At 40.9% G+C, this 27,083-nt stretch overlaps 1 protein-coding gene across 1 annotated transcript; it reads left to right on the plus strand.

The window, feature by feature from the left end:
- The first annotated feature begins 373 nt into the window (after nucleotides 1–373).
- Nucleotides 374–27,010, plus strand: slc43a1a (solute carrier family 43 member 1a). Its single transcript, XM_083915162.1, has 15 exons — nucleotides 374–548; nucleotides 7,382–7,545; nucleotides 8,836–9,028; nucleotides 10,055–10,110; nucleotides 11,355–11,431; nucleotides 19,814–19,906; nucleotides 20,275–20,408; nucleotides 20,528–20,655; nucleotides 21,138–21,284; nucleotides 21,389–21,424; nucleotides 21,534–21,669; nucleotides 22,177–22,306; nucleotides 22,476–22,549; nucleotides 23,597–23,720; nucleotides 24,524–27,010. Exons 2-15 carry the CDS (start codon nucleotides 7,392–7,394, stop codon nucleotides 24,719–24,721), a joined length of 1,680 nt encoding a protein of 559 aa, XP_083771288.1. The 5' UTR covers nucleotides 374–548; nucleotides 7,382–7,391; the 3' UTR covers nucleotides 24,722–27,010.
- Nucleotides 27,011–27,083: the final 73 nt, after the last annotated feature.

The following is a 27,083-nucleotide window of genomic DNA, read 5'->3' on the forward strand; positions in this document are numbered from 1 at the left end:
TCTGATGCTAATACTTTTGTACTAACAGTAAGCAAGAGTATTTCTACAGTATGGTATCGCTATTATTACTCCAATAAAATATCTGAATACTTCCACCACTGCCTTTGATTAATATTGATATGAAAGATAGCAGCTACAGGTTCATTTTTAAAGAATAACTCTCTCGAAAGTCACCGTGTGTTTTACATTCATTTGCATTTTGCTGTGTGGAGTACAGACATTTTGTGCTGTGAGGTGGTGAATTACTCCTCTCCACCCATAGAAAGAGGGAGGGAATTAAGAGTCAAATGAGGGGAAAGAGGGGGCTGTCTCCGACTAGAGTAAGAAAAGAAGTGTGGAGTGTCTTTGGGACGTAACATCCACAAGAAAAGAAAGAAAGAAAAGAAGGGAGCAGAGACAAAGAGAGAGAGAAAAGGGTTTAATTCAAAGGTTCAATCAGCAGTGCAGCAGATTTTTTCATCTTTATTTATTTCGCTCTGTGCGCAATAAGAGAAAAAAGAAACACTTGAAGATTTTTCTCCTCCTCTCCGAGAAGACGCTCAACTTGAGTGAGTAAATGAGTTTATCATGAAATGTTCACCGCGTTGCTGCTCTTTCAGTAGCCTATATAGTAGCATATGTAATGTGTGCGTAAACTGGCGGCGTGAAGTGGATGAACCGGCTCCAGATCCTCACACGTGGCATGAAACTCAGACTTTCACGTTAGATCCAAAAGCCACTGTGTTGGTTACACACTCCGGATCGATCCTGATGGGGAAAAAGTCTCAGTTTGGGGCGGAAAAAGTGTCAGAAACCACAAAAATGAGGGCGAATAGTAACCTGGAAGGAGCGCGCTGTTTCGGAAGGGACCACTGTGACTGCAAGCTTCCACAGTAGCTTCTGTCTCTCTCTTCATTGAATGTTCAAACTAAAAAAGCTCTTGCTATTATACTTGTAAGCATATAATAAGCACGTAGCTACAGTTACACGCAGGTTTATTACACTTTTTTTTTTATCACGCTCATTTAATATTGCATTTACCAGATGCTGTGGTCGCAGACATGTTTGGGTTAGGAGGATGTTGCCTTCATGGACACCCCCTTAAAGTGAGATTTTATAAAAAAGCCTTTTTTGATTGGACTTAACTTAGTGAAGTGAAGGGGTATGTAACAAAGGAAGTATTTCAGTGGTGGTGATTACAGTGACGGAAATTAAAAAGTGTTTTATTGCAACAAAAAAATGTAAATCGGGGCTGCAACTATAATTCTTCACAGGGCTGCTGATTAAAGATGTCCTTAGAAAATAGTGGAGAATGTCACAACATTTCCCCCCTGACCATCATTTCAAAACCCATATTTACAGTGTTATGAAACAGAAAAACAGCACATCCTCGTTCATTTTTTGAAGTTGTAAGATATATATAGATATATATACACAGCATATTTACATCTATATGTATTACACTCTCATTAGTTTCAAATCATTAGTATTTTATTTGACCATCATCCTGCCACTGCACCTTACTATTCATTTATCTTGCTTTATCTCGTGCTTATGTCTAAGTGCCCAAGTTCCGTTCTTATACCCGGATATTTTTATTTTTATTTGATTTTTATTCTATTGTATTGTATCATATTCAGTTGCAACAGATTGCTGCAACAAAATAATATCTCTCTATCTAACTGGCAAATGTTTTTTTTTTTTTGCTTCTCAAATGATTATCATTTAGGCTATCAGAATCGCTGGGGACTGGTTTTTGGCGACCAATGCATTATTGCAGCACTTCCGTCCTATAACCATAAGTCCATTTCTCCACATGCTCTTGACAGAATTCTTGCCTCTTTCTGCCTCCTTCACTGTCCCCGGAGGGAAGCTGAGGTATCATGGGAAACAGGTGCTAACCACCAATTTAGGGGATGTTTTTTGTGCGTTTAGCTCACAAATTCCAACATTTCGGACAGCCCATGAACGCGGCAGCAGACTTGCTCCGGGACGGGTCCTTTTCAGCGGCCGCCCCACCGTTCCGGTAACCGGACCCCGGGCTGAGGTCATGGTCGCGGGGAGACAGCTGCTCGCCGGCCGGGCAGCCTTGAGGGTTTGCGTTTTTTAGGACTCTTCGGGGAACAGAGGCTCCCAGTGCGCGTGGTTTATTTTCTTGGAAACTTGTGAGAATAAAGAGTTTGCCCTGCGGTCCTTTATGTCCGGCAGAGGTTGATAAACACGACTGGTCAAGGTCAGAAACATCCCCGCGGGGAAAAAAGAGCAGGACTGACGGAGCATCAAGAGAAAGACTTGAAAGAAAGCAGGACACGTGATGGCTGAAACAGGTCGACTCCAACTTCAATACAGAAAACAGCAGAGAAAGTTTATTTTAAAATCATTATAATCCAAAACACAACATCACTATAAATACCAAAACGGTGACCCTAATAGTGTCGTGAGTCATGGCAACATTGCATCAGCTGCTGGTTCTCAGGTATTTCAGGAAGCAGCTTCCTTATATGGTGTTCAGCTCAGTGTAGGCTTCACCTGCTCTGCCCACACACACACACACACACACACACACTTCACAGGGTTGTGATAAGGGCTCACAACTGCCTGCCGATTAGTCTGTTGCCTTTTTGTGTTTTAGCTTGTCTGCAAGTCTTTGTTGTGTGTTGACCTTTCCCGCGTCACAACACTCCCTGATGACAGCGTGCGGTTCCCAAGTAACTGCTGCCATGACAAGCAGCACAAAACAGGCGGGAAACAGAGAGGAAACCAGTAGTAGAGGCGGATCGGATCTTGTGTGATCTAAGTGTGCCAACTGATGTGTGTCTTGCATCAGTCCGCATGGTCTTATAACCTGAGCTCTAATACACACTGAAGAGCAACTGATACCTTTCATCCAGGCACGCGCTCTGTTGCCCTGAAGTGTGGCTTTGTGTTGCATCTATAGCCTCCAACACCGTCTCCCGAGCAATGAGTGTGTGTGTGTGTGTGTGTGTGTGTGTGTGTGTGTGTGTGTGTGTGTGTGTGTGTGTGTGTGTGTGTGTGTGTGTGTGTGTGTGTGTGTATGTGTGTGTGTGTGTGTGTGTGTGTGTGTGAGACGTGTAGCTGTTGTGTGTTGCAGCCGTGAATCCAATCCATGTGACGGACGCCTCTATACTTAGGCCTTTAATGGACTGTGTCTGTTCACGTCTGAAAGACTGGTTTGTCTGTCCCTTCTGCCAGATGAACACATAAACAAATCAATTATCATTTGTTCTCTAACTCTTCAATTTTCTGAGACCAGCTCTGCACATCGTTTGTCTTTAAAATGATAAACAAAGACACAAGACTATCTTTTAGTGCGCTGGTCAGACAGAGGGGACGTGGGGAGGATTAATGCCGCTCAAAGTTGGTACAAAGCTGGTACTGGACTGCATAGTAGTGGAATTAAAATGTCACGTATTTGGGGCCGACTCTCCTTTGCTGATCGACTGGCTTTAAAGTTATGGTGTTGCTAGAAACAGTTCATGCTAGATAAAGTGATGTAGGCCAACTGGTTGAGACAGAGACACAGTTAAGATTAAAGATATCCAGTCGGGGTGTCAGGATCAGTTTTCTGCACTTTTTGCATTTTATGAAAGCATCTTCGCTGTTTTCTGCAGCTTGGACATTTTTATTTCAGTTTTCTTTTACATTTTTCTGAGTTCTCAAACACCAAACAATTTCTGAACCTCTGGGTTCAATGGTTAGAATTTCGGGCTTTCAGTTGTAGCCAGCAGATATCCAGGGTCAAGATTTTCTCTTCTTTTTGGCGGTCATTGTTTACGGTCTTATTGGGAAATTGAGATGTGAGAATGGAAGTGGAGTCTATCTTAAAAACAGATATCTGCATATGAATGCAGATGAACAATAACAAAAAAGCTAATGGCTGATGGGTTGTGCTATTGCACGGCAGACCGTTTACCTGCAGTCAACCAAAGCATGCTCAAATTATTGATCGTGATCCATGAAATACTACTACCGATCTTGTCCCGTTGCCTACAGATTTAACATTCCTACTGTATGCAGAGTCTCTTCATAGAGACTAAACACTAAAAGACAATTGGTCTTTCCTAGGGGTAAATTTTGAAATGTGTAACAGCAACAGATTAAGAGACGATGGGCCCCTGGGCAAAGACATGTAAGAAGTCCCCCACCCTGTTTACAAAGGAACAAAAAGAGTCTTTTTTTTAATCTATTTTGCATTCATTTTGGGTCCCTTTGTAGTAATTTTGCATCTATTTTTAGTCCTTTTATGTCTCTATGTGGTTGTTTGGTGTCACTTGTAGTGGTTATGTCTATGTTTGGTGATTAAGCGTTTGTTTGTGGTCATTTTGCATCTATTTTAGACATTTTTGCATCTACTTTTAGTCCTTTTATGTCATTTAGCATATCTTTGTGGTGTTTTTTTCAGCAACATTTCGTCAGTCAATCCATCCATATTGATATAGAAGACTTAAAGGAAAATGTGCCTACTACATCAACAAGTGCACAAGTAAATGTTGTTCTGCAACAACAACTTACTGACAATCTGTGACTGATGGAAAACAAGACTAAGGAAAACAGTTGAAATATGATTATAGATAAGAGAAGGGGGAGTACTTATAGGTTAACTCATGTGGCCCACAGTAATGATGGTGTCCTGATACAGGTACTTTCTGCAAAACGTAATTTATTAAACGTCTACGGCACATATGATAAGATACAGATCAGCAGCTCTAGCTCCTCTAATGTGAGAATTACCTGAATTTTTGTGGTCTTTTATTAAAGTAAATTGAATATGTTGTAGTTTTGGACTCTAGGTCAGACAAAACAAAACATTTGATGAAGTCACATTGGGCTCTGGAATGTTGTAGTGGCCACTTTTCATGGTTTTCACAGGCCAAAAACGATTTATCAAAAATATTCATCTTTGACAGAAACAATCAAACAAATAGTCTAACCCCTGATTATACACCAATAAACAACAAGGTTCTTTATTGTCTATGAAGGCTACACACATGGTTTAATGAACAGGTTAATTTATACATTAACAGGACTGAGTGATTGAGCTCCGTCTGTCTCGCTCTGTAGTCTCGTTGTTGAGAGTTGTGTGTGTGTGTGTGTGTGTGTGTGTGTGTGTGTGTGTGTGTGTGTGTGTGTGTGTGTGTGTGTGTGTGTGTGTGTGTGTGTGTGTGTGTCTGAGAGTGTCAGTTACACAGAAATCCCCCCTTTTCAAACTCTCTTTCAGCACAAAGGCAATTCAGTGGGCTATGGCTAATCGCATTACATGCACGCTTCATGAACGCAGGACACACGCAGAGACAAATCTGTCCTATTAGATCCTCTTGTCTGCTCCCACACAAGTGTGCACACACACACACACACACACACACACAAAAACTAAAGAGATGCCCTCATTAGGAACTTCTGAAAGTGTTTCCTGTTTAAGGCCTTGACTCTGAGACCCCCCTCCCTCCACTCGCCTCTCTTCAAATCAAGTGGCTGAGACTTTTCCTCCCTCTGTTCCTTTCCACTTCTTCTCTGGTTTGCCGCCAAATGAAAAAGCTGGTTATATTTGGATCTTTATTTCTTGCTTAGATGTTACCCAGATGTGTGTGTGTGTGCGTGTGTGTGCGTGTGTGTGCGTGTGTGCGCGTGTGCGCGTGTGTGCGCATGTGTGATTGTGTGTCGGTCACTCGTGTCCCAGGTCACAGTGGCCGATGACCTGCCCTGTGTGTGTGTGTGTGTGTGTGTGTGTGTGTGTGTGTGTGTTTACTTTCCAGGTGGTCATGACTAACCTGACTTTATTTATTCAGTCACGTCATATCTTTCAGCATTCTCTTTGCGTGTGTGTTGTTTGTTGACATCACCACTCACTTTTAACCCCCCCCGGATAACTAAACTGTGGTCACGTGCTGTTGAGAGAGTCCTTGAATTTGTCTTTCAGATTGAAATGTTGCCCCTTATGAAGAAGCTATCCCTATATCCAGAACAAAAGAGCACATGTCGAGCGCTCAGCATTGTTTCCTCCGGTCAAAAAAAAAGAAAAAGAAGCTGCTCTGTTGACAGCACAGTGGGAGGATTTCTGAGGACAATGCAGCGCAAGGTGTCAGGTACCCAAGCGGGATTTACAAAACAATCACTGGTCACACGGGCATTCATTAAACAAAGTGAGAGGAAAATGCCCTGTCTCGAGGGGCTCCATCAGGTCTGAAGTTTAATGAAGTGCCACAGATTTCACACAGATGTCAAGGGAGAGAAAGAAGGTGCCCTTTTGTAAATCCTTTCTTACCCACAGAACTTTGTTTAAACTCAAGCTGCAGAAGCTTTCACAGGAGGATTTGTCATGAATAATCTAATGCTTGTCTTTGAGTTTTATTGGTTATTTTATCTCATCATTGTTCGAGTTTTGTGTTGTTTTATATGAGCTGTTTTATTGGAACCAATCTTAGGTCAATCGATAGACAATCGGGCTGCAAAAATATTGATAGCTGAATAATAGTTGTTGCATGTTTTAAGCTAAAAAAAAGCGGAATTTCTCTGGTTTCAGCTTCGAAAAACGTGCATATTTGCTCCTGTTCTTACTCTTCTGTGATGGTTGATTAAATATTTGTATTTTTGACTGATGATCAGATAAAACAAGACATTTGAAGAGGTCATATATAGCTGTGGAAACTTGTGATGGGTGTTTTTCAATTAAAGGAATTCTTTCATATTGTCTTGTGAAAAATAGGTACAATATTGAACTTTCTATGAAGCACAATTTAAACAAAAGACAAAGATTCCACTGTGCACTGTTACGCTTAGGTCCTGTCTACAAGGACACAAGGGATGTACTTTTTTACCAACATGACCTCTACTTACGTTGATTTCTTTTGGTTAAAAAATGTGAGCTGTGCTTCAGAAAGGGAACTTTTTTGTAGCAGATTTGATTTGTCCAGCCTAGGAGAGAAGAAAGGATATTTTGTTTAAGAAATATCTTTTTAATGAAATGTAATGTTGCAGTCGTAGTTTGCATTTTATTAATTATGTTCAGTTTTGTGCTGTTTTTAAATATATTCTTTTGTCCATTTGTGTAAAAGTTGATCTAGGTATCGCAAAGAGGCTTCGGCTATTATAAATGCTGGTCCAGTCTATGTTCTTGTATTCCTGTAAAATAATTTACTTACTTACTTTACTTCTAGTTTGGCTCATCAGATGTACAGTGCTGGGATAAAGCCTGGCATCCGATCCGCTATCTATTTTTCAAGGCTACCGTCCACTTAGCTCCACCTAAGACTATTGTAAGAATAAGTCGTTGTAGCCAGACCACCGTTCTCCAGCACTGATGCAGTACGGTCTGGCCGTCATTTTTGACCCATTAACATGCTACTTTAAAAATAAATGAAATCTCCCCTCTCCTCCATCACAGAGCAGCAGCAATGGCGCCCTCACTCCTCCAGGCCTACAGGAGGCGCTGGTGGATGGCGGTGACGGCGGTGCTTGAAAACCTGCTGTGTTCGGCTGTGCTGCTCGGCTGGGGCTCCCTGCTCATCATGCTGAAAAGGGAAGGCTTCTACTCTCACCTGTGCTCAGGTAAAATCACCAGCTCTCCATCAATTAACCCTGATATTTGATTTTTCCTTAAAGATCCCCTCCACACATGTATTAAGACTCTTACGAATAGTCCGACTGGAACAATAATGTGTGTCTGATAGGATTTTGTTTGCAAAAAAAGTATATATTCCACATTAAAACTTTTAAAAAGGCATCTACTCCTTCTACCTTAATAAAGAATTCAAGAATCTATGAATAATTACATTCTGTTCATTTCTAAAAATGTTCCTTCTGGACACAAGATGTCTCCTACTTCATTGTAAAGTCCTATATCAGTGTTTATGAACTAGCAGCTTCAAGTTTCTACATCACAGTTGTATAAAAAACAGACCAGGATTGACTTCCCAAACGAGTTGTGATGTCATAAATCATGCACGTAGACCCGCCCCTTAAAATCAGAATTTCAATCAGCACAGAGAAACTTTCCACTTTCAGCAGATTAATGTGAAAACATCTTTCTTGTGTCAAACCCTACAGTGAAGCTCAAACATCCGACTGTAGGAACAATCAAAACTCTTAAGAGCTCCATAAAACACACTCAGCATTGTTGTATCACCATGATGATTAATGACCTTTTTACTTATTATTACTGGGAAAAAGGAGTTTGACCTGATGCCATATTTCAGACGTCTGCTCATGAAATATTTCTGTTTTTGGGTCTGAGCTGTAAAATAATACAGAAAGTTGTTATATTCCCTGTTTTTATGCAGCAGCAGTTTTGTAACAGTTTGTAGGACAAAATACTAAACATCATTTCTGTATTTAAAGAACTTTTATCAAATGTGTATGTGAGATGTAAGTATGTAAGTATGTGATAAAGGAAAGGTTTACCATATCAGGACTACTATACATGTGGTTTGAAAAACAAAAAACGAGAAGAAAAGATAAAAGCATTGTTTATTTTGCTATTAGCATTAATGTTTTTTTACACACACTGCACATTAATAATTAGGAAGTGAAGGCAACGTCTCAAAACACAAGAGTGGAGACGATGGTTTCCAGCCATTATGACCGCCCCTCTGTTTGTAAACTCCGTGACAACAATTCGACGTCTACCACCAATTATATTTAAGAGGCATGAGTGAGAGGGAACATTTTTTTAATCATTTACTTAAAAAATAGTCTTGGGGGAAAATTTAACGCAGCAGATCTGGTTTCTGATCCCTTTCCTCCTAATCATCTCTTGACTCGAGACTCCACATATTTCTAATTGTTGTTTCTCTGTTCTTCTTCTAACCGCTGAACTCTCCTCTTATCTTGTCTCCACAGATAACGAGTCTGTGGTCATGTCTTCGGGTAACTCCTCCGGCGGTGAGGTGGAGGAGTGGCTCAGCTGCGTTGACCAGGAGGAGATGCTGAATCTGGGCTTCACCATTGGGTCCTTCTTGCTCAGTGCCACCACCCTGCCTCTGGGTATCCTGATGGACAGGTTTGGGCCTCGCCCAATTCGCCTGATGGGCAGGTAATGGCTTTAAAATAGTCACATTTGTACAGGAATGTGCAGTTCTCCTGGGGGTTTTATGAGTTTTTCTCGAAAACCCAAATCTCTTCTTTTTTTTTAAGATACAGATTTGCTTCATGAAAACCTGCTGACTTGTCATGAACCACTTCTGAGGTTGTAGTAAAAAGCCAAAAAAAAAATGCAAACTGATCACATACCTAAAGTGGTTTTCCCAGTACGTGAATTTATAAATGTAGGTGTGGCAGCAGTGTGTGTACACACACACACACAAACACACACACACCTTTTCTCTTTCTTATTCACAGTTTCAGTAGCTATGAAGTTGAGTATCAGTCGTTTTGATAACTAGACGGGCACTCAGAGAACATAGACCTCCGCCAAGGCATGCCATATCTCACTATGATAATGCAGTGTGAATTTTCCCAGTCAGGAACTAATTCTTCCAATTATGTCGGCACCCCATAAATGTAGCACAAAAGCCCTATCTTGCAGTGTTAACAAGTGAAAAAAATCTGTGTAGCAGAGCGAACAACCAGCAGCTAACGTTGCCACTTGTGCTACACCCTTCCACCAAGTTTGAATGAGAATTGCAGCAGTACTTTTTCTGTAATCCAGCTGAAAGACAGACAAACAAACAGACAAACAAGTCGAAAACATATGACCTCCTCAGCGAAGGCAGTGAGATGAAAGCTGATAAAAAAAGGGGCATAAGATGCTTATCTGAAGCTGACAATTTCAGTCTTTGACAGATAACCAACGACAAACTGCTGTTTTGTGGATTTTACTTTTAATGGTATCCACACCTGCTGGTCATATTAAACCGCCTCTGAACTCATTTGAATCACACTTTCACTTCATTGTGTGGCAGTTGTATGACTCAAGAGATAGACTGCTGAGTCTTTGGTTCGTCTATCATGGTCTTCTGGGAGTTTTACATTGTTCCTACAAAAAACAAATAATCGTGTCTTGCAGCATGCTAAGATATGTGATTCAAGAATTAAAAATGTCCCTGATCTTTTGTTACAGCTCCTGTTTCGCTGTGTCCTGTGGTATGATGGCCGTGTCCGCCTACGACCCTCATGGTGCGTACAAACACAAACGCATGAGCTAAATACACTAAAACACACCCGAGATCAGTTAATCAACTTTAAAATGGGGCCAAAGAAATCTTTGAATGGGTCATAGTTATCTTTCTTCTGAAGTCCTGAGCAGCGGCTGGAAGCACACCACCTGAGGTCATGATTTACTGAGAGATTATCGGTCGTTCGTCCTGAACAGCAACATTCTCCATGTCTGCATTTTTGTTCATGTACCTGCATTACATAACACACTCACAGCTGTGGTGTATATGGGATAATTTGGGAATTTACCCAAATAAGTTGAGGTCCAGGCTACTTTATAAAGCATCACAGGCAGAAACCTAAAACATGCAGGACAGTGGCTCTCCAGGACCGGAATTGCCCAGCCTTGAACTAGTTCTACACTTATTTCTGGATTTTTCGTGGTATAGGCCTCAGGTTTTACACTCGGGTGCACCTGGACGGGTGTGCAAGGGTGTAAAAATGGATCCACATATTATTTTCTGCACACATCTTCTTTCACAACTGTCCATGCAGCTGTTAAATCTCACTGATTGCCTGTGGCCGCTATGGAAACTGATGGCTCTCTTCACACCATGTTTTTACTTTAGTTTAGTAAGAAAAGAAAAAATAAATAAATAAGAATAATAACAAAATCATAATATTTTTTTAGCAACAAAATATTTAAACAGTTTAACACCTGAAAAGAAGTAGTAAGAAGAAATATCTAATTTAATACTACTACATCTCCATTCTCAAACTTGATCACATACTGACTTTCATTTTAAATCTACTTCATAATATAAAGTTTAGACATAAATCTTTTTAAACAAGAGCTCAGCTGGTGTTAAATACACACCACGAAATGCCTGTGTGCTGCCTAAAATATTATGTTTTATTTACCTGTAGAACCTGTTATTGAGATCTTGTGCCAACTGGTATTTAAATTTTATGAGGGCTTCAATATGCTTCAGACAAAGAGCCAGTTGGATCATTTAGTTTTAACTTCTCATAGCAGTCACAACAAACATAACAGAAACAAGCAAAACCACAAACAGAAGAGAAGTGGGGTAACTGCGTCCAAAGGGTTTAGTTTTACCCTGTTCATGACAATCAGCTTCTCGCCTCATCTTCGAGTGTAGTCGCTAAAAAAAAGTAGGTGGACAAGGTAGAAGACATGTCCTCCGATCTAATCTGAGAGTTGACTGTTGCACTGACTCGTCTGTTTCTTCTGTTTCTCTCTGCAGTTCTGTCAGCGCTCATTTTCTTGGCTCTCTCCCTGAATGGCTTCGGAGGCATCTGCCTGACCTTCACCTCGCTCACGGTGAGACACACAACCAACAGGAAAAGTCTCACTCAAGATATAATACTGCTATTTACTCATGCGACTAGCTATCACCTGGGTAACATTGTGATATTAAACTGTAGATGCATGTTGCTGGAGTACGCTGCATAGAATTCTTTATTCATTTATTCATCAGGGACAGTGCACATTAATCAACGTTAGTGCAAATAATTGTTCCTCGGGTCAGTCTTCAAATTGGCCAATAAGACAACAAATAAAACACAGTGGATAACATTTAAAAGAAAGCATGACAGGAACTCTCAGACATCTGTGGTTATGCAGGTCGATTATTGCTCAAAACAAATCTAGTGTTGTTGAGGATCCCTCTTCTCTGTGCCAGCTCTCATTGTTTTGGGGGATAAAGAAATGTCCTCGCACTTAACGACACCCGTATTTTGATCTCTATTGTGTTTATCAACTTTGGTTCTGACATGGTGGAGAAAGAAAGAAATGAGAAAGAGATGATTTGACTGTGTTTTGCTGTGTTACATGCAAACCACACATTGGATTAGACGTCAGCTAATGCCACAGAGGCTGCTTTTGCTTTCACACTATGTAGTGTATGTGTGTCCCTGAACCACCTGCAAAATGTTTTTTTTTGTGTCTCATATTTATAGTGTGTTTAAAAATATCTGAGGGCTGCAGAACAACAAGTTGCTCAAGGTGAAAGTGGCAACAAGGCAAAGAAATCCAAACACACGAAAAACATTAAATGTGGTAAATAATAATCTCAGATTCTGGGCCAAAAAGAATTAGTCTCTCTCTCACTTCCTCCAGCTGTCAATGTTTGCGAAAAATCCGAAAAGGAAACGATACTGTAATGTTTAAGCATTGGTCACAATTCAGCACCAAAGTTAACCCTTTTCTTTCTCAGATTACAGCCCTGAAAGTCTCTACTGTAGTTACGTAACTCATGTTCTGAGAAAGGACTAATAATGTCGGGTTTTGTTCCTGGAACAAATGAGCAGAACAGTTTTGGTAGCTGAGAGTCTCAGCGTGGTCAGTGCCTCTATTTGTCTCAGCTGAGGAAACAGTGTGTGCTCTGACTGGGAGCTGTGTTTGTTTACATTCACATCAGGGATGTGTGTTTGCGTGTGATGATGTGTCAGCTGGTGCCAACATTGTCAAGTGTGTTTTATTGTGGCCGCTGCCTCCCGTGTCAAATTTTTGGGTATGTGTGTGCGTGCATCTGTTAACGGTGTTTCTGTCAGAGCTGCACATGACGTCTCCCAGACGGAAAGTCTCCCATTTCTGTTTCCACCAATAGCGACCTGCAGTCCACCGCACACCCTCCCCAGAGTTCGGCCCACTCACCTCTATTCAAAACACTCAAGGCCACACTTTCTCTTGTCTCCTCCATTCCCTGACACTTCCTTCCGTCTTCCCTTGGTTCTTCCCATTTTCCCTGTTTTCTCCTGTTTCTCCGTTCTGTCCAGCAGTCAGCAGAAAATCAATGCAGAACCTTTTCAACTCTGCATGACTGTGCACACATGTGAATGTACATGGTTATGTACACACAGGGAGACGAACATGAAACAGATGTTTAGATAATGACACTGAGTGGACAGATGACCTTACCCCTGAAGGGTGACTGCACTCTGTAGAAAAGAAAAGCTAAGACACATGTCTCTGCCTGTGGCTCATATTTAAAAAGATATCCTGCATGTGATCTGTTAACTCAAGGGTGCCCTTATATATCTCACTGAAAACTGCTGACAATGTGAATAAACTGATGACACAGCTGTTTTATGGAAACAAAATACACAAAATAAGCTTGTTTATCCATCCATATCATCCACATAGAGATTCATATCATCCACATAAAGATTCATATCATCCACATAAAGATTCATATCCACGTAAAGATTCATGTCATTCACGTAAAGATTCATATCCACGTAAAGATTCATGTCATCCACGTAAAGATTCATATCCACATAAAGATTCATATCCACGTAAAGATTCATCTCATCCACGTAAAGGATGTGACGTGCATTTGTTCAGGGTGATTGCTGCACAACCACACATTGTTTAATCCAGATGTATTTACATTTCTTTAAGAAATCCCAAATTTGCCAAAGATACCAAAAACACATTTGGGGGAAATGTGTATGAAATGATGCACAATACATGTTGAAGAGCTGCAGCGATAAGTAGATAGATCAATTCATCAATCTAGAAAAAATGTGGGAATCGATTAACCAATTGGGTCATTATTTCAGCAAAAATGCTAAATATTGGATAGTTTTAAGTTATCTAAGTTGATTTTCTTAAAGTATAGTAAAATGAAGATAACTGGGTTTCATACAGTTGGTCCACTCTAGGAAAATATGTTTTGTGATGTTTTACAGGCCAAATAATTCACATTTTTTCCAAAAAATAATAGAAAGAGTAGTTGCAGCCCTGTTCCAGTAGAAAACACAGTATGACATCTTAATAACTTTGAAGCTTATAGTGAAACAAAATATATATTCTTAAAAAGTTCAAAGTTGAGAACAATTTATCAACTGGATCATATGTTTTGATACTCATTCATACATTTCAGGTGGTTATTTTTCCACAAAAAAAATAAAAGTGGGTTGAATAGTTCTCCATAAGTTGGATTGGTGCCAGTTCTTTTCTTAAGACACACACATCCACACAGTGAGGAATCCTGCCAATGTAAATGCACATTTATTATTCTTATTATCAGTAATGCATGGTTAAATCTGACAAAGGAGCCTGTGACTCAGGATAGCAGCGACATGGAAACTCCTTTTAGTGTTTGGCAAACTCTCACACACTCTCACACACTCTCACACAACTATGAAGAAGGAGCGGCCCTGACATCAAGCAGTATGATTGTACATGTGCACCTTTGTTATCAAACACTAACCAACCATCAAACTGTTTATGATAACAAATAATATTAGCCAGCTCTATTGATAATAGGTCGGACCTACGTCGTCATGTATCGTGATGTAGCAGCTGTCAAGGGGCTTGAGCTGAGCTTAATGCAGCTGCTGCATCATAGGCCAGCATCTATTTGGAGACCAATAACAAGGACAATTTAGAACATTTAATATAAAAAATAAAAATAAAAAACCATCATGCCAACAGCGCATATTGTGTTTCCTTTTATGTTATGGAAGCATTTTTCATTCAAAGGTTAAACAGCAGAGAAATGACGGGCTATAGTGGGACTTTCCGTGTCCGCTCCATTAACTTCAATAGAAGTGGCAACACTCTAATGAGCAGCACAAGATTAATATTACACACACACACACACACACACACACACACACACACACACACACACACACACACACACACACACACACACACACACACACACACACACACACACACACACACACACATACACACTTGACTAATGTTCAACTCCCCCCTCCTCTTTGTCCCTGTCTGACCTCTTTGTGTCCCTCTCTGCATCTCTGATTGGGTTTGGGTGTACCGGCATTGACTGACCTCCACACTGTTGTTGTTGTTCTGAAGAGCGAATGACGCCGTCATGATTTAAATCATGTGCTTCAGGGTAATAGCTCAAAACGAGGCACATCTGTGTTCTTGCATAAAGAACATGTGTCTTTGTATTGTCAGTTAACAGGGGAAATAACCTTCTGGGTCGGTCAAATGATTACATATTATATTACATTTGGCAATTTATAACATACAATAACAAAGTATATGTTGTCATTATCTGGTGTGGTGGAAATCATAATATTATATAAAACTTTAAACTAAAAGGAAAGTTTTGAACTTTGCAGATGAAATAATCCACCTGTTTGACCTTTATCAGGGTCGTTAACTCCTCTCTGCCCTGCAGACAATATTTATGCTTGTGTTTTGTGCACATTCACTTTGTGTTCAGTAATAATACATAAAGTATGCTGCAAACAAAAGGATAGGATTGGCAGAGAAGTGTAATTCCCTCAGAAGGAAACTATATTACATTAAAGAGGACCAAAGGATTATTGGTTTTATTTGAAGGAGCAGTGACAGAAATTTAAAGTTTGAAACATTGCCATCCAAAATAAGAATGCTGGGAGGACCTGAGGGGGGAAGTATTATCCAGTAAATTGAATAATGGATGAAAGAATGAATGAATGAATCCTTAATTGCTTTTTGCTTTTCAAAAGAGCACAAAATAAAATAAAAGAACACCAACAACCACACATGGCAGCATCAAACACGAGCATCGTAAAAACATCATGAAGAAAAGCTTAATTTGGGAAAAGTGCAAGTTGAACAAAAACAGAAGAACTCAAGACATAGTGTGAACATGTACTGCACAACGGGGGCAACCCAATAAATAAACTATATAAATATAATCCATTTATCAATCAGATTGATACATTACCTAAAAAATGCAGTTATTATTATTAATTAAGATGATGCAACTTGTTGCTGCTCATGGGGGGATTGTCAGGTCTCATGAATAAGTCATAGAGTGTGGTCTAGATCTACTCTACATGTGAAGTGTCTTGAGATAACTTGTCATGATTGGGGGTAAGAAATAAATCTGAATTGAATTGAAATTGTGTAACTTGTTGAAGGTTTAAGGCTTGCCCTCCAGTTCAATGGTGTGGCATCTTCTTTCATCGGACGACATTAAAAACTGCAACAACAAAAAAAGTAAAATCTTTAACCCCTCCATTTTAATGGACTCATTAACCTGTGCAGACCTATGTGTACAAACACACCCTTGTGGTTTCCCAGAATAGAAGCACACCACATTCAGGACATCCCTTTCTCCTTTGAACTCATCATGAATCACTAATCATGCATGTTAACTATGTACGATGTAAGCTTGTGTGTCACATTGGCAGTGATGGAATGAGGACAGTCCTCTCGCACGTACTGTAATAGATGTAGAGTTGCCCTTCAACAGTGTCGTTGGGGCCTGTTTGATCACATGCTAGTGAGGAAAGGTGCATTGGGTGGTTCCTCTGTGAGAGCTGTCAGTCTTCCACGTGCTAACTTTGGTCTGAGCAGAGAGAGGCTGCGCTTCTTTGACAAAATGAGGGGTACAGGGTACAGGGAATTAGAGATGACTCTTAAGAAAGAAAACCTCATAAAGCGAGCGTCACGCATCATGGTTTAAGGGCAGTTGATCCACGTCTTTACATTTAACTACTCTTTTGCTTTACTTAAGTGTTGTGCAGCTGGACATGAGCACTGTGCCAACGCTGTGAAGGATAATAGGGTTTGACCAATCTGTGAACAGTGAGAATGGGCGGCAGAGAATTGAGCGGGAGAGAGAAGAAGCTGGTGTTAATCAGCTGTGGTTTAGTGTTTCCTGCTGGGATCTCCACAGCGAGAGTGGCTGCAGCTGTGGTTTGCAGAGAGATCAGTCAAACCAAAAAATGTTCCTCCCACTACCTCTCTTTTTCATCACTTCTATCTTTGCTTATTGTTACACACCGCGGTCTTTCTTTCTTTCTCCCTCTCCGGTTCTCATATATTGCACATTCTCTTCCAGAATTCTGCCTCTCTTCTGCATGTTCAGAGCTGCTTTCAAATTGCAGTGCTCATTAAGCTACTATTTGGCCCGTTCTCTCAGCGATTAAGGTCTTAATTAAAGTCGCTGCCAAGGTCTTACAACACTCAAGTGAGTGAGCACAGCGGGAGGAGAGCCTGAACTGATTAGTCGTGACAAGCAAATGGCCAAAGCTCCATTTGTGTGTGACTTCCTGACACCGGTTGACCCTCCGTAGAGTCACATGTTTCTGTCTGTAGCGTTAGCATGCTGGACATGTGCTGCATTTGAAATATGTATTTTATGAGCACTGCCAGAACACAAGGGAATCACGCACGCTGCTGACACACTCACCCACACATTTAATGCTTTTTTGCCTCACATGCCAATCTCTCAGACACACTACTCCACTTCTGAAAGCAAACATCAGTTGGCTGATATCTCACATGGCTGGAATATATTTGCTTTTAACATTAGTAGGAGATGCAAACTCCCCTATGTGCTCAGAGGGCCCTCTCGCCTACATTCCTCCACAGCCAGAGAAAGCGCAGTGCTGTACATCTTTGGTCACAGTCGGGCCGTGAAGTATTTCGATTCTCAGAATAGCTGAATGGTAGCGGGTGTTCTCCGGGTTGTTTTTTTTCTCATCTCACTCAGACACTCAGGCTCTCTGTCGAACATCCTCAGGAAAGCTTTTTTTTTTCCTGTTTACCTGCCAACCTTGTTGTTGTGTTAGCCTGTGACCTTGTGATTCCCCCTGCAAAACACACACACACACACACACACACACACACACGCACACACACACACACACACACACACACACACACACACACACACACACACACACACACACACACACACACACACACACACACACACACACAGACAGCCGTAACCGTCACCACAGCCTAATCTCCAGACAGCAGCCAACCTCCATGCACATACACAATCCTCTACATTCAAATAAAAGTACATCATAATTCTCACATCTTCGGCTCTTGCTAAGTCTGCCTCACCCGATGCTCCCTCCTCCCCTTCCACTATTTATTTTGCAAGGGAACCATCGCTCCAATTGGGGGTTCATGCCCCCCAAGATGATTTTGACTGGTTTAAAGAAATACAAAAGTCAGAGCATTATTTCTCCCTATACCAGAATGTATGCAGCCAGACGTTTTTCCAGTGCTGACGCAGCACTGTGGAGATGCGATATTAGGCCTTGCTGGACTAGTGCAGCTCTAGGAATGTCCATAATAACATTATAATGATGTCATAAAGTTCCTGGCAAACGTTTCTTGGAAGTTACTTCATAGTTTCTGGTCGACCAGGTAGTCTCTCTGTAAATATGACGTTTCTGATTCACTACATCGTTTTAAAGCACACTAAAGTTTGGATATCTTAAGAAACGGCAACTGGAACTGGGCCGTGACAGTTAGGTTGAGGCACCAAAACTACCGTTTTGTGACGGGGTTTAGCCTACAAAAGGTAACGGTTAGGATTAGAAAAAAAGGTTGTGGTTTGGCTAAGTACGTCATGAACAACAACAGGAAACAAACCCCTCTCACTCGGGTGGAAGTCCTGTGTTTTTGGACCCATCAACCACCCAAACCTGATTCTAGTAGTCATATACTATGTCGCCTGCTTTTCATACGTTGAACCCACCAAATAAGTGAAAAGAATAAATACAGTGTACTGATTTCTTCACTAGTAAATATGGGAAATACACACAAAATAAACACGTAGAAAACGCACAAATAACTGCACATTACTTTTCGTTGTTATATGTACAAAACTGCATGAGAACAGCTGGAATCGTGTATTTATATATTTCCCTCAGCAGTAGGTGAAGACTGATTAAATAATGGGCTTTTATTAATCAGGTGGTCCCAAACACTACTATGCTAGATGTGAAATCAACTTTATAATGGGATAATATGTGAGGGTAGCTTGTTGCGCTGCCCCCAAGTGTTATAGAATCAACAATCATTCATCTCCTTCCCATCATACAAAAGTAAAGATGTCAGCATTGGACTAAACATCTGAGTTTGGTGTTTCTCGTGCCCCAGTGGTCAAGATGCATGTATACCCGTGGCGTCCACAGTGAACTCTGACCCAGCAGGGAAGTTTGGCAAACCGCCTCAGTGTTTAGAGAGAATAGTAAGCTTGTCATGCAGCACACCTAAAATCCCACACATGTGATTTTATAATCATGATTGAGCCATTTGAAACTCCAATCAAAGGATACTGAGTGTGTCGGCAGCACAATAGGTCATTGTTATGTTCGTTAAGCTTCTTACTACTGTAAATAGGTCGACCTAATATATGATGTGTTAGTGCCTGGTGCCTGCCACCTTGTTCCCTTTGCCGTGTGTCACTCATGCGTGACCCCACGCCAGGTCCACTCTGAAGTTCATCAAAAGCAGGCTCTAGATCGGCTTCCACATTTTAAACCCTAACTCATGGAATTTGTTGAACAAGCAAGAATAAATGTGTGGATGTGTGTCTAAGTATATATTAGTCTGTGTTTGAACTATAGGGTCAGGACAGAAACTGGGTCATGACTTTGTTTCCTCATGACATGGAAACTAATATTTTTTTAATGAGTCTGCTCCGCGGGGAGAGAGAAGTGTGACTGGGTGCAAACTGGAGATGAAAGAACAGTTCAGCAACTCCAGTCTGCTTCGTCCTGCTCACATACAGCAGCTGTCTGCCCTCCGCTGGTCAAAATAACATACTGCATCTGGATCAAACCACAGTTTGGACATCAGCCCGTATAGGTTACATACCGGCGTGATGTTTGTCTCGTTGTCTGAGGTCAACGTAACCTTGTTTGACTACAGTAATAACTGACATCTGTTATGTCTCCTCCTTTGGTCCTGCAGCTCCCCAACATGTTTGGGGCTCTGAGCTCCACCATCATGTCCCTGATGATTGGCTCCTATGCCTCCTCTGCTGTCACCTTCCCTGGAGTCAAGGTAAATTACAAAGGTTTTCAGAAATGGATAATAATATCGACACATTTATCGCGGTTTTTGACACATTTAACGCGATTTTAGAATGCTACGAACTATATCCAGCTACAGAAAAACGTTGTAGACCTGTGTTGCAAATCTTTGGTCTGAACTGGGCTTTAGTCTTCGTCATGGAGCTTTCAGGATATAACCGTATGAGAGAGCATTATTGGCCTAAATATCAAATTATTATTAACAAGCTGCTGGATCGAATTAACTATGTGTAAGGTACATTCACACATAACATGCCAGTGTTGTGTTTACATCAATCGATGCTACTTTAAAAGTGCCAGTTGCTTAAATAATATAACAACCCTTTCTCTTCATCCCAGCTGATCTACGATGCAGGTGTGTCCTTCCAGGTAATCATGTGGATGTGGGCAGGTCTCGCCGGGTTTGTCTTCTTCAACTGTTTCTTAAACTGGCCCACAGAGGGCTTCCCAACACCCGACGAGGTCGACTACAGGTCAGTGCGGCCGCCCGTCTGATGCTTTGTGCTTTGATGTGTTACCCAGAGGCACAAAAATGTATATGAGAACATTCAATTCAAATTTATGAATGAATATGTGTGTTTCTATATAACAGTAAGATCCTCACACTGCAAGAGGTGCCTTCATCTGACCAGAAGGCTGTCACAGAGAGACTGAGCCAGAAAAACGGAGACGTCCGACACTCCACAGAGAAACTTCCTAACGGATCTGACGCTGCACCAAGTAAGTGAACAAACACACACACACAACCGTTATGCTCTCAGCCATTTACTTTGTACCTATGCCTCCCAGTCTCTACGGCTTGTGTGCCTTTAAAACAAAACCATGTTGACTTTGGACTTAACATGTTGCATATATCAGAAAGGTGGGACCAATTCAACCAAAAGCATTTTTTTGTCATATTAAGAATATATATAAAAATAAAACAAATTAGTATTTTACAAATAAAGTCTTAAAAGAAAGAATTTTGTTCTGCAGAAATAACCTTTATCTTCTTGTCTGTCCTGTTAATCATCATCTTTCAAAATGATAAAAGGAATACTTCTACCCCCCAAAAGATCATTTGTATATCAATTACTCGCCCGGTGTTACCTTGGATTCATACTGTCTCTCAACTTTTACACTTAAACTCTGAGAAGAAAGAAAAACGCAAAACCCGACGTGAGCTCGTCTTATACATGTACCGTATATCTCCTCTCTCTCAGGCGCTGTTCCTTTCCGTCGGTCTGTGTTCTCTCCGATCTTCCTGTGGAGTCTGGTCACAATGGGGATGTCCCAGTTGAGGATCATCTTCTTCATGGGGGCGATGAACAAGATGCTGGAGTTTATGGTCGCCCACGGCGAAGAGCATCGTGAGTGTCAAACCCTCAGCCCCATTACCAGCGAATGATTACCTTCAATTTATTGTACGTCATTAGGAATATTAAAAAAATACTGACAGAGTTTTATATTTCAGCATCTGAGCAGCTGGTGATTGAGACAGAAGAGAAAGGTGAGAAGTGTAATAATACAGCTTTAAATCTGTATACTTTATGTAAGTGGTCTGACATATCTTTTCACTTTTTATTCAACTTAATTTGATTTTATGTGTTCTCCTTCAGTGAGTTTCTACTCGTCCATCTTCGGCACGCTGCAGCTGCTATGTCTGGCCACATGTCCTCTGATTGGATACATCATGGACTGGAAGATGAAGGATTGCGAAGACGAGAAGACCGTCCCCCCAGGCACCGAGCAGAGGTACATACGTACAGTGAATCAGCAGCAGAATCAACAATATTGATAAAATTGTGGTGGCAATAAAATCCTGATTATGGTTCATTTTTCTTTGATGTAACCAGAAATGAAAGACATAAACGTAAATGATGGGGTCATTATAAAGGGATTGGTCCAGGATAATGTTAATTTTAAAGGTCCGATATTGTAAAAAGTGAGATTTCCATGTTTTTTTATCATAAAGCAGGTCAAGTTGCTGTATAAATACTGTGAAAGTATCAAAACGCTCAATCCACAAAGATCCATTGCGCCCGTATTCAGAAACTGTCAGGACTTCTGTACGGTTGTGAAATCACATCTATACTATATATAGGCAGAAAGTGCCGGTACAGTCATTCCCCGGCTGCAGTGGCAGGTTTTTGAACATTAAAACATATAAACATGTTCTAGTAGAAACCAATATACAAGTATGAACTTTAAATGAACAGAATATGTGACATTTAATACACCTCTGTGTCTGTGCCCCATCAGTCACACAGGTGTTCCCAAGAGAGACCGTAAGATCCAGAAAGTGACCAACGCCATGAGGGCCTTCATTCTCACCAACCTGCTGCTGCTCGCTTTCGGATGCTGCTGCCTCATAGACAACCTGCCTCTACAGGTAGCACGCACACACACACACACACACACACACACACACACACACGCACACATATACACGCATCCGCACACACACACACACGTTAATGGCATGAAAGACGGAAACAAGTAAAAAAAATAGTCCCAACGCTCAGATCCATTGATTGTGTTGCTTCTTTCGTCTTTCTCAGATCTTGACCTTCATTCTCCACACTATGGTCCGAGGCTTCATCCACTCCTGCTGCGGAGGCCTTTATGCTGCTGTGTGAGTGTTGCACTGCTTATTCATCAACCACACCATCAGCAGCTCTGCCTAACACACTCAAATATCATTAGAGGAGATGGGAAAACAACATTTTTAGGGGTGTTGTGTTCACATTTAAAATCACATAGCAGTCGTTAAAGTTGCGTCGTGATTGAATCGATTCTTTTTTTAGGCCTTTTTTCATGGCTTTATTTCTCAGGACAGCTCAAGATCGACAGGAAACAGGGGACAGAGAAAGGGGATGACATGTCCTGGGCCGCTGCAGCGAGGACTTTTAGCCTCTGTATGTGTGGCGCCTGCTTTAACCACTGAGCCACCGGGCGCCCCGAATATATTCTTTTAACAAAGTAAAAGTACTGAGTAATGTGCCTTAAGGTTCCGGTTCATTAATAAGATAATAAACATGCATCTTTATAACAGTATAATATTTGAGAACTGGCCCAATTAATGTTGTTTTCCAGCACCACATAAACACCAAACATAAAGCAGAACTTTACAGTGTGATAAAAGCAACCAGATGTGGTGGCAAAAGGAAAGGATGCTGCATTGTGTGTGTTAAACAACCACACCAATGCAACCATCAACATATTCTTTTAAAACAATCAATGAACTGCGCTGCAAAGTCTACTCTTGAACAATGGAGTTATGAAACAGTTAAGTGCTGAACCCCTGTTGTTTACTGACAGAACATGTGTCTGTAGTAGTCCGATATCACACGAGACGGTGTGTGGGCCTGTACACAAAACTATGTGCATGAATTTACATTTAACTGATAGTTTGAGAAACATCTGCGACGGGATAATGAATGCCCTCCAGCATGAAAACAACCTTGCAATCAAAAAAGAACTCACTGAAAAGTCACATTTAATGTATTACGAGCTGCCAAAAAAATATGCAGCTGTTGCCAGAGGCACTACTGCCATCATAGGTTTGTACCGCAGAAGCCGCAGCTCATTTGTTTTATAATGCTTTCCTTTTCTAATCTGGGGCACTCTGTGTCATTTTATTTGGTGTTGCTGTTGGTAACCACCTGTATCTCTCCCACAGCTACCCGTCCAACCACTTTGGCACTCTGACAGGCCTCCAGTCCATGATCAGCGCTGTGATCGCACTGCTGCAGCAGCCACTCTTCATCGCCATGGTGGGGCCACTGAAAGGAGACCCCTACTGGGTGAGGACGCATACTTCCTCTTAAGTCCATACTAGGGTGGCATAAACAAAACAATATTCAGGGAGTTTAATAATAAAAAAAACTGATGCACAAAAGATATCACCTTATCCAAGTTGGTATGTTGTTTCCCCTGAATAGGCCCAATTCACAGCCATGCTAATGATAACTCTCTGCGTAGAGAAAAGATATCCACCAGGTGTGTCTCCCCTCCCCTCCCAATCAAAGAGGAGTGAGGAGTCAGCAGTTAGGGACCGTGTGAAACAGTCAATAAAATGTGCAACCATGAGAGAATCTTGAGCATACAGTCATGAATGTGCAGAAGGAATATTAGGCTGATGGGTCAGGAAGTATGTAAGATTAGCTGCAGACAGAGACACAAACACACAAACATGCACACCCACACATGGCCGAACAGTGCTGACGCCTGGGAGGAGATAATTTGGTGATCCTGTACTAAAACCACAAGTTGCTATAAATCCGATTCACAGCGGTGGCTCACGAGTCATCCACTGCAGGCATAATACATGGCAAGTGTGGCGTCTCTAGTATGTTATGTGGCTCCTTGACAGTTCAGTTTTTTCTCACTGATACTTTATGACTATGAAAATCCAGACATCGAAACCTTGACTTTTTTCTTGTAATACTACCTCCCTCCCCCCGCTCCATAATTATTATTTTTTAACCGGCAATACGCCTTCGTGCCAAACACTTGCAGCGGATGACAAAATAAAGTTGGGCACCCGGCAGGAACTGTATGACTGTAAATTAAACTTTTTCATCTCTCTAATCCAACTATCCTTCAGATCAACCTCGGCCTGCTCATCCTCTCATTGGCTGGCTTCCTGTTGCCGGGTTACCTGTTCTACCACCGCAGACAGCTGCAAAAGGAAAAGGATGCCAGAGACAAGCGGGCGACCGGACAGGAGATGCGATCACTCAACAACACCGAGACCAACGGCTACAAACCTCACAGCAACGGCCTCTCTGCTGTGGAGGCTTAGAGCCACACAGAGCAGGGGATTGGGGGAATTGTAGGATTTATTTTTGTATGCGTCTTCAAAATGAGCACCAGCAAGCCACTCATCCATATATATTTTGTTATGATATTTCCTGTGTTTTTGTTTCTTTGTTGTTTTGGTCATTGCTGGTGCACATTTTGCTCACCACAAACCGTACCACAGAGAAAATAGGACTCCATGTTTTGTTATGACTCAGATTTAGACTTTAAGTTCCTTGTGAATCCGGGAAAAGATGTGTCATCATCATTTGTTGCTGTTTATTTATTTTGGTTAAGTGTCAAAGAGCCACATTAGTGTGATTTGAAGCCATAGATTTCACATGCGCGTGCAAAGACACATGCACACGGCCCTGTGTGGCCTGTGTGTCAGACTGCGGATATCACGGTACTTGAAATACTGTAATATAGTTTTCAAAGACTTGATCTGATAATCATCACTGTCCTCGCTAACACCAAAGAACAGCTTAAAGACAGTAGGAAATAAGGCTTTCTACTTCAGTATTCAAAAGTGGGCTTAATGAAGCAAACTTTTATTATATTGTGTGTTTCTACTGTTTTATATATATACTGTATATATATATGAAACATGTTTAAAGCATACAAGCAATCAAAGAAAGCGCAAAGCATGTTAACATCTAAATACCAGATTTCTGGTACGTATAAAGAAGCGTTATTCACACAGACACACACACACACGTACACGCACAGATGGCTGGTTGTAGAGACCATATCTACCTCCTCCGATTCCTTTTTTGTACTGTTTCTCTGCAACTTACTGTCTGTCCACTGGCTTCTTTTTTTACATTAGGAACTATTAATCCCACTAATTTGTCAAATACTCTAATAACAATTTTAATCAGCACAGAATCTCCCTGTGCATTCATGTTCTTTAGAGGTATTGCTGAGTCTGCCCTTGTATTTCTGGAGTTTTTATATGTAGGAAAAAACTTTTTTTAATGGAAAATTCACAAGGAAAAATACGACTGAATTTTTTGTTTTTAATCACTTTATACTGCTTTATGCACAGAAATGAACTAGTGTGTGTATAAAATATGTATTTAAGTGTCTTTTTATACTCTAGCTGCAGTAGCATTAAAAAGGGAAGCATTTGTTTCACTATCAGTTATTTTGTAGTGTGTTCATGATAAATGAAGTTTAGATGATTTACTGTGTATTCTGCTTTTGCTGTTCCTTGTTGTCATGTATTGATTTTGGAGCAAACAAACCATCATTTGTTTTTGTAAATAGAAGCTGAGGTGTGTCTTGTATTTTATTACATATTTGGCTTGCTATACTATATATGATTGTGTACAGTATGTTAACTGATGGCAGAGGAGACACTGGCTGTGGTTAAACTTGTTTTTTTTAGTGGGATTTTTCTGCCTGGATGCTCAAAGTCACATTAAAAGTGTATGAAAAATGTACATTCTTCCAAAGCACCAACAAAATGTGTCCATCCTAATATCACGAAGATTTATTGAATCAGTTGTGTAATTTAAAATTTTCATTTTTTTGACTCGGCCCATTTCAGCATCAAGACAGCTTTAGTAGATTTCTTTTCTGCTTGCCTTTGTACATACAGTAAATGTGTTCAGCTTTCCCGCCATGAAGGAGATTCTGTTTTGTTTCAACTCTGTGCCTTCGCTGCCATCTTGGCTTTTCTTCTTCTTTTTGCAATAGATATGAATGTACTAATAGAGCCTCTGCCAAACATCTTCTCTGTAAACCAAAGCCATGCGTAAGGAATAAGGATTGTAAGCTTGTCAATAGCGCAGCAACTTTCCTCAGGAGCAAAATAACAGGCATGCCTTATGACACTATGCATTGGTCCTGCAGTAAATGCTAGTTTGTTTTTGTTGATCGTCCAAGGTGTTGATTCAGTTTGATGGTATTTTTTGAGGCTGTACTTTGTGTCGTTTAGTATACTCTTGAGCGCATTACAATCAGTACTGGCGGTGAGGTTTTGCAGTTTGGCGTGTCATTACTTTCATCTCTTATGTAACCTCTGAAACATGAACCAGCAAATCCAACAACTATCTGTCTCTCTGTACATCTGCAAGTCACCTTAAAAAATAAGTGGTTGTCAGAATTCTTGGTGTAAAGTTTAATCAACTCGTCTGACAGTCTCTACAACAAAAATAAACGTGCTTTGTCTGTATCTTAAGACAATCATCCACAGTGGCTTACCTAAAATTCTCTTTACCTTGGGATTGAAGTGTTGGCATGTCTTGCTAAATGTACGTCTGTCTTTCCTGCCTTCAATCAATATATCCAGCAGGTGCATTTGATAAATAAATGAATGAATGTGAACGTATTTTCTGTGGCTCTTTTTTTTGCCTTCAGAT

This window comes from Echiichthys vipera (assembly GCF_963691815.1).
Source record: "Echiichthys vipera genome assembly, chromosome: 6".
Classification (NCBI taxonomy): domain Eukaryota; kingdom Metazoa; phylum Chordata; class Actinopteri; order Perciformes; family Trachinidae; genus Echiichthys; species Echiichthys vipera.

What these genes read in the sequence shown, in the direction of transcription:
- slc43a1a (XM_083915162.1), top strand. Translation starts at nt 7,392, where the DNA reads ATGGCGCCCTCACTCCTCCAGGCCTACAGGAGGCGCTGGTGGATGGCG. An exon ending in TAGACAACCTGCCTCTACAG is followed by an intron (nt 22,307 to 22,475) that starts GTAGCACGCACA and finishes CGTCTTTCTCAG; the next exon opens with ATCTTGACCTTCATTCTCCA. An exon ending in TGAAAGGAGACCCCTACTGG is followed by an intron (nt 23,721 to 24,523) that starts GTGAGGACGCAT and finishes ACTATCCTTCAG; the next exon opens with ATCAACCTCGGCCTGCTCAT.